This window comes from Castor canadensis, chromosome 12 (assembly GCF_047511655.1).
Source record: "Castor canadensis chromosome 12, mCasCan1.hap1v2, whole genome shotgun sequence".
Classification (NCBI taxonomy): domain Eukaryota; kingdom Metazoa; phylum Chordata; class Mammalia; order Rodentia; family Castoridae; genus Castor; species Castor canadensis.
This window is the reverse complement of record NC_133397.1, coordinates 2386337-2404174: the sequence shown is the minus strand read 5'-3', so window position 1 is coordinate 2404174 and position 17838 is coordinate 2386337. Positions and strand designations below refer to the sequence as shown.

At 45.3% G+C, this 17838-nt stretch overlaps 2 protein-coding genes across 4 annotated transcripts in view; one reads left to right on the top strand and one right to left on the bottom strand.

Annotated features, from left to right (window-relative positions):
- Trappc12 (trafficking protein particle complex subunit 12) overlaps nucleotides 1-4450 on the bottom strand; it is a 103299-nt gene extending 98849 nt beyond the window's left edge. The window contains exons 1-2 of one of the 2 annotated variants that reach the window (XM_074049087.1): nucleotides 4309-4450; nucleotides 1112-2349 (exon numbers count right to left, since the gene is read on the bottom strand). In XM_074049087.1, the coding sequence (XP_073905188.1) occupies nucleotides 1112-2344 (1233 nt within the window). In that variant the 5' untranslated portion in view covers nucleotides 2345-2349; nucleotides 4309-4450. Of the gene's footprint in view, nucleotides 1-1111; nucleotides 2350-3777; nucleotides 4275-4308 lie in introns of those variants that run through there. The other variant, XM_074049088.1, reaches the window with a different exon arrangement.
- Nucleotides 4451-5774: 1324 nt separating this feature from the next.
- Nucleotides 5775-17838, top strand: part of Eipr1 (EARP complex and GARP complex interacting protein 1) — a 149733-nt gene continuing 137669 nt past the window's right edge. The window contains exons 1-2 of one of the 2 annotated variants that reach the window (XM_074049085.1): nucleotides 5775-5994; nucleotides 14239-14322. In XM_074049085.1, coding sequence (XP_073905186.1) covers nucleotides 5953-5994; nucleotides 14239-14322 — 126 coding nt within the window. In that variant the 5' untranslated portion in view covers nucleotides 5775-5952. Of the gene's footprint in view, nucleotides 6060-14238; nucleotides 14323-17838 lie in introns of both variants that reach the window. The other variant, XM_074049086.1, reaches the window with a different exon arrangement.

Sequence of the window (17838 nt, the reverse complement as noted above, 5' to 3'; positions counted from 1 at the left end):
GTGGTATCTATACACAATGGAATTTTATGCAGCCATGAAGAAGAATGAAATGTTATCATTCACTGGTAAATGGATGGAATTGGAGAACATCATTCGGAGTGAGGTTAGCTTGGTCCAAAAGACCAAAAATCGTATGTTCACCCTCATATGCCGACATTAGATCAAGTGCAAAGACAACAAGGGGATTGGACTATGAGCACAAGATAAAAGCGAGAGCACACAAGGGAGGGGTGAGGATAGGTAAGACACCTAAAAAATTAGTTACCATATGTTGCCCTCAACGCAGAGAAACTAAAGCAGATACCTTAAAGCAACTGAGGCCAATTGGAAAAGGGGACCAGGAACTAGAGAAAAGGTTAGATCAAGAAGAATTAACCTAGAAGGTAACATACATGCACAGGAAATTAATGTGAGTCAACTCCCTGTATAGCTATCCTTATCTCAACCAGCAAAAACCCTTGGTCTTTCCTATTATTGCTTATACTCTCTCTTCAACAAAATTAGAGAGAAAGGCAAAATAGTTTCTGCCGGGTATCGAGGGGGGTGTGGTGGAGAGGGAGGGGATGGGGTGGGGATAAGGGAGGGGGTAAGGGGAGGGGGGAGAAATGACCCAAACATTGTATGCATCTATGAATAAAAAAAAAAAAAGATGATGCTGTTTGACCCTAGGTGGGTTTTAGCATCAAAAGGGGGAATAATGTAGCAGGGAGGAGGACCATAAGAGAAATAGACAGGTATGTGTTCTGATGTTCTGATAAAGTAGCAGGTGGGAAGGGATGGCATACCAGAAAGATAAAACATAAACAATGCAAATGTAAAGAAGGTCACATAGCACTAGGGTTAGAAGGGCACTTAGCACTAGGGTGAAGTACTTATCGAATTGCATGTAACCATATCTGGGTTAAACCTTTTTTTTTTTTAATTTTATTGCCTCTGTAACCTGCTTGCAAGAGTACATAAGGCAAGACCCCTTTGTTCTCAGGGCTCAGTCTCTGGACATGAGTCTGCTGAGTTTGTGCTGGCACTACAAAAGTGTTACTTCCTTGCCTCATGAGTCCTGTGTCTCTGTTTGAGTTTCCCAAAACAAACACAGAAATAGACCCTGTCTTACCTGAATGTTGTCAAACTTGAGGCCTGGCATGGTGAGGTTCTCCTTGTCTATGAACACAGTGCTGTGCTGCTGGGTTGCTATAGAAATGAGGACATCTCTGGTCCCCTGGCTGGGAAGCCATGCATCATTCCTTCGGTCCATCTCACTCATGCTCAGGGCTGTGGCAAAGGGGTCATCACTCCCTGCAAACACAGCTTGTATCTGTGAAAATGGCTTGGGAGACTCAGGGATGTCCAGAGAAGCTGAAGAAACTCCCGACTCTGATTCTTCCAACCCTGCAGAGTAAGACGGGTCGGCAGAATCTGGCGAATTTTCTCCCACAGAAGCAGGAAGTGAAGACAACTTTTCCGGAACTGAAGAGCCTGCATTGGGATTACTGACAGAGATGAAAGTGGAAGTGGTGAAGGAATCAAAGAAGTCAGAGGCCAAGGAATTAGTGTTCATTGTATCTCCAAAAAATGTACTCAGGCTGGGACTGGGTTGGACCATCTGAGGTGGGGTCTTGGCCGAAGCATCACTTGTGTTGCTGAAACTTGGTGATTTCACCATCTGGGACTCAAAACCATCGTGTAGAAACAAGTGTGGCTGGGAAGGAGCTGAATTTGCCTGACTGAAAATGGTGCACACGGGTACAGGCTCGTCTTTAGAAGAGGACTGACTGGAGGACACTTCAGATCCCTGCTCTTTGGGATGGGCTTTTTCATCCCTGGGCACCAAGTTCTCTGCACCAGCATTCTCAAATTCGGGAATATCTTTCACTTCTTCCTGTGTTGAGTCTTCTTTCAAAGAAGCTCTGCTGTCAGGTGTCATGTCAGAAATGTCTCTAGGCGTATCGTCAAGGTCAGTTTCACTGTCATTGCCCAGAAGGTCCATCTCTTCTTTGTCTGTGATATTGGCCAGTCTGTGTTTGGTGCTGCCTTCGCTGGGCTCCACAACATCCTGCAAGCAGCCTAGGTCACCCACGTCATCTTCGCTGTTATTGGGAGAGTCAGAGATGAGGACACTCTCCATCATGTGCTCGTTAAGCTTGTCTGCAAAGTTGTTAGAATCTTCTGATATGGTCTCGTTCTCCTCCAACCCAAACTCATCTCCACCCAGATCAATAGTTTCCTCATGATACCGAAGATGCCCTGGCTCCTCCTCAGGCGCCTGCTGTGGACTGCTTTCAGCATCCACCTGGGCTAGGGGAGACTCCTCTGTCACGCTCTGGTCACCACCTTTGGCATTGTCCATGTTGCCTGAAACATGACAATCACAAATCAACCTTAGCACTATTTGAGGAATTATATTTTTATTTTATTTCTTTTCTCACTTTCACATGCAGTAGTATTTCAGGTAATGTTAAGTGCCTTTTTTTTTTTTCTAAGACAGGGGTTGGTATGTAGTCCAGGAGGGCCTCCAAGTTGACATTCTCCTGCCTCAACCTCAAATGCTGGGATTAGATACCTAGCTAAGCTAACCTTACCTTGCTTTTTAATTGAAGGAGTATCTATAGGTTACATATTCAGACAGTTCAAAATTTAGAAACTGTTTTTCTCCAGCTTTCTATTTATGTTTTAATTGTGGCAAAATATACATAAAATTTACCATCTGAGCTGGAGGCATGGATCAAGTGGTAAAGCACCTTCCTGGCAAGTACCAAGACTTGAGTTCAAACCCTAGTCCTGCCAAAAAAAAAAAAAAAAAAACACACATAAAATTTACCATCAACCTTTTTGGTGGGACTTGTGTTTGAACTCAGGGCTTTGTACTTGCAAAGCAGACTCTTTACCTATTGAGCCAAACCTCCAGTCCATTCTGCTCTGGTTATTTTTGAAGATAGGGTCTGGTGAACAGTTCGTCTGGGCTGGCCTTGAGCCACAATCCTCCCAAGCAGCTATGATTACAGGTGTAAACCACTGGTGTCCAACTACCATCAACCATTTTTAAGTGTTCGTCAGTGTTAAGTACAACCACAATGCTGTGCAACCAATCTCTAGAATTCTCTTCACCTTATAAAACTAAAATCTTATTCCCATTAAATAAATCCCTTTATGCATATTCCTGGGCAACAACCGTGCCACCTTGCACTTCTATGGACTTGACTAGGGGTTTCATATAAGTGAATCATACAACATTTGTCTGTTTTGTAATTGGGATGTTTTACTTAGCATAATGTCCTCAAGTTTTATCCATAGTATAGCATGTAGCAGTTTCCTTCCTGTATTGGATGGATATCTCAGTGCATGTATTTATGTGTTAATGGACACTTGAATTGCGTCCACTTTTTAGCTATTGTGAATGTTGCTGTTATGAATTTGGATGTACAAATTCTCGTTGAGACTCTGCTCTCAATTCTTTCAGTAAGCACCCAGGAATGCAATTAACTGGGTCATATGGTGATTCCATTTGTATTTTCTTTGAAGAACTGCATGACTCTCTCATAGCAGTAGGACTATTTTACATTCCTAACAGCACAGTGTTCCAATTTCGCCACATTCTTGCCAACATCTTTTGTTTTTATTAATTTTTTATATACAAAGTCTGAGGTCTTTAAACAGCTCTTTTTCTTGTGTTATTGTTTGTTTTGAGACAGAGTATTTCTAATGTGGCCCATGCTGGCCTCCCACTCGAGATCCTCCTGCCTTAACCTCCGCATGGCTGGGGTTACACACATGCCACCTCACCTGGCGAAACACTACTATTCTTTAGGACTTAGTCCAGGCCCCCTCTCCTCCATGAAGGCTGCGAAGGCACTGGAAGCTCTACAAGACTCTTCACCTTCTCCCTCCCGGCTGATACCGTCTGCTTAATTCTGGGAACGTGCGAGCCCAAGAGCAGCACGACAGGAGTTCAACAGCAGGAAAACGTTCATGGGGCATGGATGGTAACAGCCATCCTAGGCAACATTTCCCGGCATTCACTGGGTGCCCGGCCATATAATCTACATACACGCCGACGAGGAGACTGAGGCTGGTTCACAGTCACACAGCTAGCCTACATGCAGAAACAGGAACCGGCCACGGCCGGAATGATGGATGACCCTGGCCGGAGGAGGTTACGGAATGGGGCAGAGGCGCCGCGGGGACGCGCGCCTGGAGGCAGAGGCGGCTTTTGGTCCGCGCGCCCGGCGTCCGCGGCGGGACAGGGACCCACGTGGGACTCCCGCTGGACCTGTCACGGCCCGACCGCTCTAACTGCCGAGCCCGGATCCTCACCTGCCACCCGCCCCTGGGGCTGGGGAAGGAATCACCAAAGGCAGTGACCAGGGTCCGGGTAGAAGGTGACGGAAGCCAGCCCGGAAGCAGACGGAGAGTCCGTGACCCACGGGGCTAGCGCGCCTGCGTGTGCCCGCTTCTGCGCATGCGCGCCTCGGAGACAGCGGAAGTACAGCGCCGCTCCTGGCGTAGGCGGGGGGGCGGGGCCTGGAGCCGAGGTGTGAAAGGGGCGGGGCGGCTGAGGGTCTTGGGATGCAGAGGGAAATCCGCTATTGACCCTATTTGTGACACTCACGCTATAGACAAGTTTGTGGCTGATATGGCAGGTGCAACGGAGACATCTAAGCTATTGTATTGACCAACACTCCCCAGAAATACTGGTTTTAGGAGTCTGTCTTTCTGATTGTGTTTTCTACTTTTCCCACCACGGAGCCGTAGTATTGTGTGGTGATACCATCGACAATAAAGATGGTAGTCATAACAGTATAATGTTGAAAATCCTGCGTTTTCTTAGCCTGGCACAGGCCTCTGCTTATTTGACTTTTAATGTAATCTCCGTAAAGATCGACTCTCGTGTAATTTCTGAGGATCCTTATTTACTGAGAAGTATTTTTGAGCCTTAGCTCTATGCCCCGTGAGGTGCTGGGCGCTGAGTACAACTATGGGAAACCAGGAGGATCAATTATGGGTGGAAGGAAAAGTTAAATAGCCACAAACATGGAAGAGAGGTGCGTGGTCCCAAAGCCCCCAGTTGGAACCACACCAGGGAAGGGGATTCAGCTACGGAGTCAGTCCACGCAGTGACATTTCTGTGTCACACGGGCACTGCCACGCAGGACGGCCACTCCGGGAGCGTGCGTTCAGTCCCTGGGGCCGCGGGGACCCGTGGTCATTGCGTCCAACTGCTTCAGTGCAGCCAGATGCGGGGTGCCGGTCTCCGCGCATGACCCCTTCTTGGCCCAGGTATCCTGCCAGCATGTTTGGGCGTCTGCGGGGTGCACGAGGTAGCGCCTGGTTTCGGGCATCCGAGGCGGCCTGGCAGAGCAGCCGCGCACCCTGTACTCAAGCACGGTGTCTCATCTGTGAAACGAGGTGTAAGAGCCTATGCGTGACGCTGGAGCACAGCTCCTCATGATAGTGTTTAAGGCGTTGGCTCAGTTCGCGGGACTGCCCTTTAGCAGTCGTGATGACACTGATGACAATAACGACAGGGTCCCAGCTGCAGCACCAGACAACTCTCTGAGTGAGGTGAAGGGAAAGCTCCCTGCGAATGGCGCCTTAGTTGAGGTGTCCCGGAGCACCGCCCCTTCGTCCGCCCGCCCCTCTCGGTCCCATTACCTCTCCGCCTAGCCCGCCATCCCAGGAGTCCCCGCGGCGGAGAGCCGGATGGAAGCCCAAGTGGGCATGCGCACAAGTCGGCGCCGCTGTCATTGGTCCCTGGCGAGGAGCGTATTGATGACGTCACGGGAAAGCAGGAAGTAAGTCCTATGGGTGCTGACAAGAGCCGGAAAGAGCGCGGTTTCGGAGCCGTTTGCCACCCGCAGGGGAATGAATGGGCGCTGGGAGCACGCTAGCTAGGTGGGACGTTCCGCTTCTAGCTAGGGCTTGAATCAGTGAGCAGCGGGGCGGGCTACCTTCTGCAGCATGGAGGACGATGCGCCGGTGATCTACGGGCTGGAGTTCCAGGTGGGCCACTCGGAGGGTGGCAGGTGCCACCCGGCCTTGCGGTTGACGGCACACGCGACCCCGAGGTGATTTTGGATCGCAGGTGCAGCTCGCGCTTGCACCCTGCAACCCCCCGAGCGCTCTTGGTCTCCGGGGTCAGGTTCTCAAAGGAGCGACCTGAGATTTCAGGGCCAGGACGGGCTTAGGGGTGCCGAGTGACGCTCCCATGGCTGACTCTGGATAGAGGGTGGGCACCGCCGGCCTGTCCTTCCTCCCCGCCACCTCTACAGCGCCTCAGACCTGCAGTTGCCGCTCACTCTGGGGACATCTTTGTTCACATCTCCACCCATAACTAGGTTTTTGCATTTCTGAAGGAGGAATTGCATCTTTTAAAAAAGGTTTTAAATGCACAAAAGAGTTACAGAGATACACAGAAAGTTCTTGTCTCTCTTCTCAGCTTTCCCTGATGCCTCCATCTTACATAACCTTAGTGCATTATCAAATCTTAGAAATTAACACGGGCACAATACTTTTGCCCAAGGGATCCACTTTATTCGGATTCCACCTGTTCTCCCCTATCCCTCTTTCCTCCCGATTGCTCCAGTGCCTGGTGCACTACTGAGTAGTTGAGTAGGTGCTCAACAAACGCTTGCAGGCAGAAAGAATCCCATCCGGTAGGACGTGGCGTGGGAATGCGCTGGACGGTTTGAAGTAAGCTGGGGTAAGAGATGAGACTGGAGAGTAGGCTTGAGAGTGTGGAACCCTGTGCTGGTTTTCTTCTGTTTAAAGAGCCTGTGATGCTTAAGGCACTGAGGTCAGACCCAGAGACTTAAAAACATACACCATCGTATAATGCACTGGATACGTAACTGTGTGTGATAAAGGTGCAATGATCTCTGCTTTCAAATAGCTTATAGTGAAAGAGGCAGCAGTGTTAGTTACTAAAAGATCGAATACCTCTTGGACTACTGAGGTTTAAATCCCAGCTCAAGCACTTAACGGTGTATACTTGGCCTCACCTTGCTTCCAATACAATGGAAAAATAAACATTACTCCCTGTAGATGTTATAAGCATGAAATAAATTAATACATTTTATTCAAGCAATTAAACAGTGTTTTATTTAAACAGTGTTTAGCACATAATAAGTGCTCAATAAATGTTCTAATTATTATATCAGGGTCTCAGTATGGAGTCCGGGCTGTCCTCAGCCTCCCAAGTGCTGGGATTACACGTGTTTTACCACCATGCATGGCCAGGGAGACAAAATTCTTAGAAATAAGTTCCATATGAGGCAGTACCTAAGTGTTAAGAGTATAAGTTGTGTTCTAAGGTTTGACAGGTGGTTCAGTCACATTCAAGTAGCTCAGTGTCAGCTCCTGTTTAGCTGAAGACCAGCACAGGGGTCTTGTCAGCAAGTGCCTAGTAGATTTATGGTCATGGAACATTTCAGTGTCACATGAATGGCTTCTTATGTCACAGAAAAGGACTTTGACTTATATTCATGATTTTAGTTCTTTGGTAAATTAAAAAATTTAAAACCACCTGGGTAATTCTTACAAATAATTTTGCTACCCTGAATGTACCTGATCTTGGAAGCTAAGAAGGGTTGGGCCTGGTTAGTACTCGGATGGGAGACTGTGTGGTGGGACTGGGTGCTTTTGGCTTTTGGCCTCCTTCTCTTCCTCCTTTCCTTTCTCTAACTGGATGTGGTGGTGCATACCTGTAATCCCAGAAGTCTGGAGGCTGAGGTGGGAAGGCCTTGAGTTTGAGGCCAGCCTGAGCTACATAGCAACAAACAAACATAGAAAGTCAAATTGTAGAAAATCTGATTAAAGTCAGCAGGCCCCTAAATACTCTCTTCCATGTGGCTGATTACCTGAGACAATCACTTTGAACTTTTAAAAATCTCTGTCCTCTAGTTTTTTTTTGTTTTTGTTTTTGGTGGTGTTGTGGTACTTGGGTTTGAACTCAGGGCCTACACCTTGAGCCACTCCACCAGTCCTTTTTTGTGATGGTTTTTTGTTTTTTTGAGATACAGTCTCTTGAACTATTTGCCTGGGCTGGTTTCAAATCTCAATTCTGATCTCTGCCTCCTGAGTAGCTAGGATTACAGGTGTGAGCCACCAGCACCTGGCACTGTCCTCTAATTTTGACCCACATTGTCTCTTACAGATGCTTGGATAAAATCTATTGACTGGATGTCATATGACACAGAGATGTCCCCTTTCTTTACCTTCTCCCTCCTCTCCCTCCTTTTAGACTCCCCAAATAGCTTTATCACAATTTTTTTTTTGTCAAGTCCATATTCAGGTATTTTGACTTTCTAATTATGTAAATTACGTAAATATTGACTGCAGATTGAAGTAGAGGGCATCCTTTCATTTTTTTCTGTTGCATTTAAATGCTCCTTGTTTTCATTTGTTGTTTGTCCTCTTGTGCCTTATTGGTGACATTGTGTGTAGTAAGGGCTGCAGATTGGAGGTAGCCATGTGGGGGAGGGGTGTGGGACAGGGCAGGACAGGGGTTTCCATCTCCTGGGGAGTTCTCCAGTTTGGACCATGGTATTCCAAGAATCCCAGAACAGTTCCTCCATTCGCAACACTTCCTGGGTGCCCCAGAGCCCCAATCTTGAGAATCAGAAGACCTGCTCCTCACTCAGTGCCCTCAAGACTCTTGTCTACTTCAGTCATTTCCTTAGTAGTTGTACTGGAGATTTCAGTTGGCATCTAACTGGGATCATCCATCTTAGCTCCAGTAACCTTCCTCCTCCTTTGTTCTCTCGCCTTATAAATAAAGTCTTTAGATATTGTGTGCTATCAACACACAGGTTTGTAATGATTGCTTTGTGGACTTGTCTTAAGCCAATTCTGTGTGGGTACCCATTTCACAGATGAGAAGTGAGGACATGGAAGCACAGAGGTTCATGTGATGGGGCTGAGGTCTGACAGCTAACATTGAATGAAGCAAGATGTATGCCTGGCTGTCTGTCCCAACCTTACTAAGGCCACTGAACTTCTCTAGGGCCTGTGTTTCTTTATTTATACAATGAGAAGAAGTATGGAATGCACTCAGTCAAATATATGTATGTGTGTATGTGGTACATGTATATATGTATATATATATGTAATGTATATATATATATATTTTTGTTTGTTTGTTTGTTTTGGTTTTTGAAACAGGGTCTTGATATGTAATCCAAGTTGGCCTTGAACTCGTTATCCTCCTGACTCAGCCTTATGATTGCTGGGAGTATAATCTTAACCATGCCTAGCAAGAGTCAAATAGTGCTGTTTTTAAGACTGAAATATAAATGAAAGTTACAAGGAGATAGACCAGGTCATTCTAGGGAGGCTTTTCTCTTCTTTTTCCTTTCATTTTCTGGTGCTGGGAAGAGAGTGCAGAATCTTGCACGTAGGAAAAGTTTTCAAATCACTGATACTTATGAGTGGAATAGAAACCCCAGAGAAATTAGCACAAACCTGCTAGGTTTGCCCCAGGCAAGGTGGATTAACTGAAATTGAGTGCACAAGTATTTATTGAGGAGCTACTGTGTGCATATCGCTGTGTGTGTTACTGACAGGTTCCAGCCTCACACATACCTGATGATGTATCAGCAGGAGAAATGGCCTAAGAGAAAGTGAGGTTACCAGCTGGCTTTTAAAATCTATAAAGAGGTGATGAACACAAAATCACCTGCTGGAGGGAGCAGCAGTCTGGTGCCACGGAGAGGATGAGCACTGAGTTCTGACAGGAGGAGTCAGGGAAGGCCAAGGGAAGCATGGGCCGGGCTAGGTCACCGTCGGTCTGCTACCACGTGTGCCTTTGGAGGCCTGCAGACAGACATGCTCCTTTGTAGTGCTTTGAAATCGAAGATGGAGAGTCAGCCTTTCAAAAGCTTTTTACCTCTATGGGACTGATCATGTGGTCACTTGGTTTTGCTCTTTTCATGTGTTTGGACAGTTATGTTAGTTGCTTTCTAAATATTGGATCACCCTTGAATTCTTGGAGAGAATTCTACGTGATTATGGGTTCAGCCCACTGAGTTTTAGTAAACTAAAATTCTGGTTTGCTTAAAATTTTCTTTTTCCTGTTTGTGATGTATTCTCCTGGTTGAGGCACGTTTTGCTGTTAGGATGGTATCATGAGGAGCACCGGGAGCTCTCGTACTTTCTGGCTTTGTACTCTCACAGCATCTGGTTGTGCCCTGGTAATGAGTTATGAAGGTCTCTGACTTTCTTGTGAGGTCAGTTTGGGTGACTTGTTTTCCTGAGAGACGTATTCATTATTCAGTGGGCAAATAGCTATTTATTGCTTCCTATGTACCAGGCCTCTTCTGTGTACTTAGAACGCTGCAGAGAAGGAAACAGATAAAATCCCAAGTCTTGTGGATTCCCATGCATCCACGTTCCATTGCAGAGGCATTTCTGTAGTATCTGAGGACTGGGATCCACTCCTTGATTGATTGATTTTACAGTGCTGGGTCTGGAACCCAGGGCCGCTTGCATGCTGTGCAAGTGTTCTGTCACTGACGTATGCTTACAGTCCTGTTTGCTGTTTTAGGTTCATTAGTTGGATGTTTTACGTACTTGTTTTCATTATTTTCCTTGTTTGATTTCCCCTACTGACTTGTCCTGGTGGCTTGGGAGCAGCTCCTGGTGAAGATGCTATTCTAGATGAGACTACTTCCCGTAGGGGAATGCTAAGCTGGCCTGTTCTGTCTTTGGTTAAAACAGAAGCCCTTCCCCACTGCCCTCCTTTCTAGGGTAACATTCAACTCCAAGACCTTTGCTCTGAGTGGGGGACATTTTGATGAAGCCCTGTAAGCAGGATGCAGTTTTCTATCTAGTGTCTAGTGCAACTATTACTTCTCTATTGTCTAGTGCAATGGAGAATGATGTTGATGTTCCCAAGGGAATGCTGGGTACTTGTCCAGATGTTCCTCATGATACTATCTTGACAGTTCCTGTTACTGGGTTCCTTCACTTAATGGTGACCACAGACTAGAAACATAACTACCAGAAATACACATGGCCTTGCCTTATGGGAGCTGGGGGAACACGTATAATCATAATAAAGTGGCCAAATACCTGCTTTACTGTCCAAGGAAGATGATTGACCGTCTAGGTTCCTTTTCTTCCTTATATCTTTGTGACAGAGGCTAAGTCACTTAACCTCTGTGGTACTCAGTTTCTTTGTCCACTAACTGGGAATAACATTCTTCCTATCTTCCTGTCTACTTACTGAATTATGAAGAGAACCAAGGCAAAACATGTGGGGATGTTTCATGGCTTGTAATAGGAACTTGATCTTATTAGAATAGAGTCATTGAAACACCCATAAAACTATCATTGTGACTAGATTCGGGTCATTTTACTATTAATTTTATCAAAGAAGTAGAATTATAGGCAGAGAGATGTGGCACCAGGATGGCCAGAGTTAAGTTACTTTTGTAATTCAGTTTTACCTATAATGCACCAGAGAGACTGTCACTGTCAGGAGAGCTCACTGTGATTTTTAAGGACATGATTTAGGCTGTTTATTAGAATGACTCCCTCTCCCACCTGTCTAAAATAAGCCTTTCCTTGTGGGGGGTGAAGAGTCCAGAGCTTGTAGTGCTTTTCTAGACCAACTGCTCATCTTTTCCCCTCTCATGCTGGCCATTGAGCCTGCCAGGTGTGTAGGTCTTGGCTCCGTGAATCCCCTGAATGACGTGCATCTGTTCACTACTGGCACTGGGTAGCTTCTGCATTCCTGAATTGCCCTTTTTCAGAACGACTCTTAATACAATTTACTTATTTTTGGTTTTCTTCTTTTTAAAGTGAAAACATTTAATCCTGCCTTCTGCCTAAGGTAGAGCCTGAGGGTGCATTTTGATAAATACTAACTTGTCATTGAGGTCTATGCCTGTCTTATATATTTATTTAATTCATATGTGCATACAATGTTTGCGTCATTTCTCCCCCCTTTCCCCCACCCCTTCCCTCTCCCTTCCTACCCCCTTGCCATCAGGCAGAAACTATTTTGCCCTTCTCTCTAATTTTGTTGAAGAGAGAGTATAAGCAATAATAGGAAGGACCAAGGGTTTTTGCTAGTTGAGATAAGGATAGCTATACAGGGAGTTTACTCTCACTGCTTTCCTGTACACATGTGTTAATTCTAAATTAATTCTTCTCAAACTAATCTTTTCTCTAGTTCCTGGTCCCCTTCTCCTATTGGCCTGTGTCACTTATGCCTGTCTTTTGATCTCTTCCTCTCCTCTCTCCTGATGAGAGTCTGGGTCCCATGCACCTCTTGGGCAAGGGATGCATGTGTGTCTGCACACATGTACACACACAAATATGTACATATATAACACCCGCATATACAAACACACATGTACACACATGTACAGCCATGAACAACCATGTACACCCACATACAATACATATGCATAGACACACACATCTACACACAGATGTGCACACATGCACACATATACACACTCACATACACACATAAACACATGCATGCACACACAATACATATAGCCATGTACACACCCGTATACAATTGCACCCCCCCCAAAAGAGCTGGACTCACAATACGACCTTGAAGAGGGAGTCGCAGCTCCAACTGCCAGTTGTGTGATCTTTTCCTCCTGAAGCCTTGGATTCATCACCTGAAATTCCTCATTTTGTCTTTCTTTTTTCTTTTTCTTTTTTGTATTTCTGGAGTTGAACTCAGGGGCCTCATGATGCTTGCTTGTGAGGCAGGTGCTCTACTACTGGAGCCAGGCCTGCAGTCCTTTATTTCTTTCTTTTTTTCTGTACTGGGGTTTGAACTCAGGGCTTTGCTCTTGCAAGGCCACTTGAGCCATTTCCACCCCTGCTTTAGTTATTTTTTGGATAATGTTTTGGGCTTTTTGCCTAAGACTAGCCTTGGTCCTCCATTCTTCCAACTATGCCACCCTTGTAGTTAGAATTGTAGGCATGAAAAACCCCACCCCACTTGGTTCAGATGGGGTCTTGATAACCTTTGCCCAGGTAAGCCTCAAAGTACCTGATGTTTGCTTCCTGAGTAGTTGGGTTTACAGGTGTGTACCACCATGCCCAGCTTAATTTTTTCTTTTAATCATTGAACACACTAAGTATAGTTACTGTAATTTATGCTGTTGTATACTGTCTAGATTTCACTTTCAGGAAATACAGCAGCTTTTGAGATTGTTGGTGGTTGGTGGCTCTCAATTGGCTCTCGCCCCAGGAATTGCTCTCAGCTGGACAGAGCCACTTTGTTCAAGGTCATACACCTTCTGAGGGACAGCCTGCATCTACAACTGCCCAGCAAGGTGGATAGTGGGTAGAGTGATATGAAGGCCTGGCCATCTTGCCCCAATCCTGAAGGGCTGTCACCCTGAACTCCCCTCTGGCTTGACCATGTCCCTGCTGCAGAAGTGATGAAGTCCACTCTCCCCTGGCCAACAGTACTTGTTCATCTCTTGGGAATGCTTCCTGTGATTATACATCTGACGGTGTCAGAGCTTGTTTTCCTGGGACCCAGTCATTTGAATCATCTGCAGGCCTTTTTCTGTTCTCTTTTGGCTTTTGTCCATATGGTTTTGTCTTACAGTGTGACTGGGTATTGATTGAAGGCGAGGCATCGAATGTGGTAAGGTTTAGACACTTTGAATGCTGCCTTCCTGCAGGACTTACCACTTCTGCAGGAGGCTCCTAGTCTAGGAGCACATCCTGCCCAGTGGCGTTCTGTAGAATCAAGCCAGAACTCTGGTTCTAGCTCCTCTTCTTCCCTGTGGTAGCTCTGTGGGGAGCCTTCCCAGCCTCTTTCCCAGGCTGGCCCTGCACTTTGGTTATTTGATCTATGCTTTCCTCACAGCAGCCTTTCAGCCATGTTTTCCATGCTGATGGTTGCCTCTGGGAAGAAAGTAGCCAGACACCGGACTTCCTTGCAGGCTCCCTTTCTCTCTGGGTTCTCTGAGGTCTTGACATGGATGCTATATTGTTTTATTGTAGTATAATTTGTTTAACCAATTTATTACCATTGAAATAATGGTTTTATTAAACAATGTAATTACTGCTATGTAAATAATTTATATCTTTATTGCTATAGTTAATTCATATACAGATTTGAAGTGGAGTTGTGTTAGAAGTGTGCAGCTAGCTACCTCCAGACACTCTAGTAATTTATCCTTCACCAGCAGTAAAAGTGCCTTTTGAGTCTCTGGTAAGCTTAACTTCATAAATGTGTGTTTGTCTCTTTCCCTCCTGCAGGCACGCGCTCTAACACCGCAAACTGCAGAAACAGACGCCATTCGGTTTTTGGTTGGGACGCAGTCTCTTAAATATGATAATCAGGTAACTATTTCTGACAAATGTATCCATGTTAATTACTAAGCTTATTCTTAGTTTCATAACCGTTTTGCTCTTGATTTTGCAAGTAACATTTGAGAAAAAAATTTAATGCCACACAAACAAAATAAAAAACTTTCATTAGATTTAAATATATGTTTTCAAGTGGGAGATTATTATCTAACTCTGTGTGACAGAGTGTGATCATTTTAACTCAGTCTGTGCAGTGTACTTTTGTAGTTTCAATCTAGACATGACTGAGGAAAAGTCTGGGAACGAGGTCAGTGGGCGACCTGTCATTGCTGCTAGCACTCTGTCTTTTTGAACCTGACCAGGCTATGGTCCCATCTCAGCATGGAGTTTCAGGCTGTCACTGCAAGTTGATCCAGGTGGACACATAGGGCATAACCCATTTGCCACTTTGGTCACCATTGTGGACATTTGTGAGCTCTGGGTTCAGTTAGTGGCTTGGCACTAGCCATGAGGTCTTGAGCAAATGGATGGACCTTGCTGGACTTGGTTTTCCCCCTTGCTAACACAGAGATAAAAGCATCCACCTAATGTACCTCATAGAGAACATGAACACTGTGAAGACACTCACAGCCTCAGCACTGGGCAGTGTTCACAGGCCATGTCAGAAATGGGTGGAGGCCTTTCCCCTCCGACAGTATCACATAGGGGAATGGCATTAAAATATCAGATGTTGCTGAGGGGTTTGAATTTGGCACAGGCATTGTGGCACCTAATTTGATGCTGTCTAGATAGACCTCTGTAAGTAAATATTTCTATTATTATCCCAAACCTAGAAAGAGCTCTGTGCACAAGTGCTAATTACCGTGGTACTCACTGGAATATCAAAGTGTGCAGATGTCTGCTGGCCAATACACAGTTGCCATGTCCTCCAACTGGTTACTCTCATGGACTAGCCAGCTTGGGCTACATAGTGAGATCCTGTCTCAAAAAAAAAAAAAAAGTTCCAGACTCCTAATAGTCATCTCACCTTAAGATTTGTTAGGTGGGGGTGGGGGGAAAGAGGGGAAAAATGACCCAAACATTGTATGCACATATGAATATAATAAAAAAAGAAGAAAAAAAGACAGATGGCCTTGCCAAACTAACACACACCACAAAACAGATTTGTTAGGTGGTTGAATAAAATGCTAAAATCATATGCACAATTGTGGCATAAAAAAGAAAAGTATGAAATTGAATCTCTGCTTATGGTAGACACTAGAGGAGTTAGGTTAAGGAGGGAGGGAGGGCTCTCTCTAGGTATAGGAAGTGGTGATGGAAACCTTTTTCCTTTTGATTTCCTCAGTTTTCTGAGAGAGAGAAAGTATGTGTGTGTATGTCTTACCTATCCTAGGAAAAGATGTAGGATGAGAATCCTTCATTTGTAAAAATGTTTGCCAGTGAGTGCCTCAGAAGGGAGGGGACCCACATTATGTAACACAGGCGCTGTGTTCAGGGAGGTTGCTCCACAGAGAATGGGAGTAAGAGCTGTATCCTTGGCCAGTGATACCTGTGCAGTACTTGGACAGGGACAGGCGGCATCTGTGCTCAAAATGCAGCTGCCTGGAGCACTTGTCCCATACACCTGATCTCCCATTGCTCCAGATGGGAAGCCAGGGTGGCGCTCACTTGCCAGGGTGTGAGCTCGGCCACCTGTGGTGTCCGTGATGTTTTTTGAAAGTGTATCATTGGGCAGAGGAGATAAATTTAACATGCTTCGCTGAGTTTGTCCTCAGTGTTCAAAATGCCTTTTCATATTTACTTACTTTTTAATTCTGTCCACGTTTTGAGGCTATACCACTGATTTTTTTTTTTTTGGTGTAGCATCAGTTTTTAAACTTTCTGAGAACAAGGAAAAACTTATTTTTATTTGTGTGAACTGTTTCTAAAACTTTTCTTAAAAAAGTAAAGGCTCATCGTTTAAAAGCCAGTTAGTCATGAGTAAGTTACATTGTCCTGGTCTTATCAGCCCAAATTTCATACTGTGTGGATTTGATGGTAAGAAAGAGTCAGCCCAAGTGACACAGTACTTTAATCTGCCTCCAGTCCTTTCTGGAACAAAGCAGGGTCTAACGAATTGTTTTAAAAGTGTTTTACAATTTCCCCTCTCCTTTTCTCCTAAATTAAAAAAAAAAAGCTATTACTCAGGTTAATTCTCCAGTAGTTTTATTTTTGAGAGTCAACAATGTGTCTTATCAGATCCCATACATTTCATATATGCTTAATTAAAGTTTTAATAAACAGTTCAATATAAAATAAAAGTACATATGCCTCCGTGGTTCTGGTTCTTAGTCCCAAGAACTTAGGGGGAGGAGACAGTGTGTCTCCCTGGCAAGGTGAGCTGTGCATGGCACTCGCGCACTCCTCCTCATGGCTGCCGTTTGGTGATACACTGGAGTGCAGTGGCACGGCTGCTTGGAAGTGGGTTAGAAAGAAGTTGATAGCCTGTATTTTCTTAAAGTTTTAAAGACAGAATTTCTTCTTACCTGCAGATAGTGTTGTGAGTTATGATGATCTAAGGTTGATGGATCCTAAGACAGACAGCTCCCAGCAGCCTGTGGTGCTGTCACATCATTTCAGGCACAGATAGTCCTGGTTTCTATAGCACAGGGTGTCGTCAGTTCTTGGGCCTAGTGAAAGAAGCACTTGCACTCATTCACATATAGAAACTCACTTCTCCGATGGTTTGAACTGAATTTTATGTAACAAGTGTGTGACTATTTTCTGATCTTTCCACACCCTCCAATCAGTGGCATCTCTGTAGGTGAGAGTGGCATCTTTGCAGGTGCTTTGCAAGACTGTGATGTCACTTGCATTTCATCTGCTCCTTTCCTGCTTCGTCTTTATGTGGCTAATGCAGGCTGCAGCCTCTGGCTTCAGCTGCGCTTTTCTGTCACGGTTGAGTTAAAGGAGAGATCTGATAGCTTCAAGGCTCTGTAACTCACCTGTAGTTGCCTATTGAATGAGATTCTGAATGATTGGGAGGAGAGTGCCTTTCTGAGTGCTGCTTGTGCCTTTCTGCTTCTGGGAAAAGTGTGTGCCATTGTCGAGATGCTTGTTCACTCATTCAGCAAATGCTTATCTTGTATATTAACAGAACTCCTCTGATCCTCTTCTTTATGTGTGGGGTACACAAAAGTGGACAGCTATCTGTACCTGAGTTGCATGCTCAGTGAAATGGTGACATATACATGCAGTGCTGCTGTGAACGAGGCACATACACACTGCAGGTGACCAGGAGGTGGGAAGCTCAGGCAGAGAGTAGGACAGAATTCAGATCATAGGGCTTTGCTTACTTCTGCAGACTTTTCTGATATGTTAGTAACCCCCATTTCTTATGTAGATGAGACACTGGTCTTGATCTTCCTTCTGAGGACATCAGGGTGTGCCAGGTGACAGAGGAATGGGGTTCATCCTTCTCACAGTCTGGTAATGAGGTACTGATCAATGGGAAGGTGCAGTTGCTGGAGGGGTGACAGAGCAGCTCTGTTCTTTACCAGGATGCTTTTT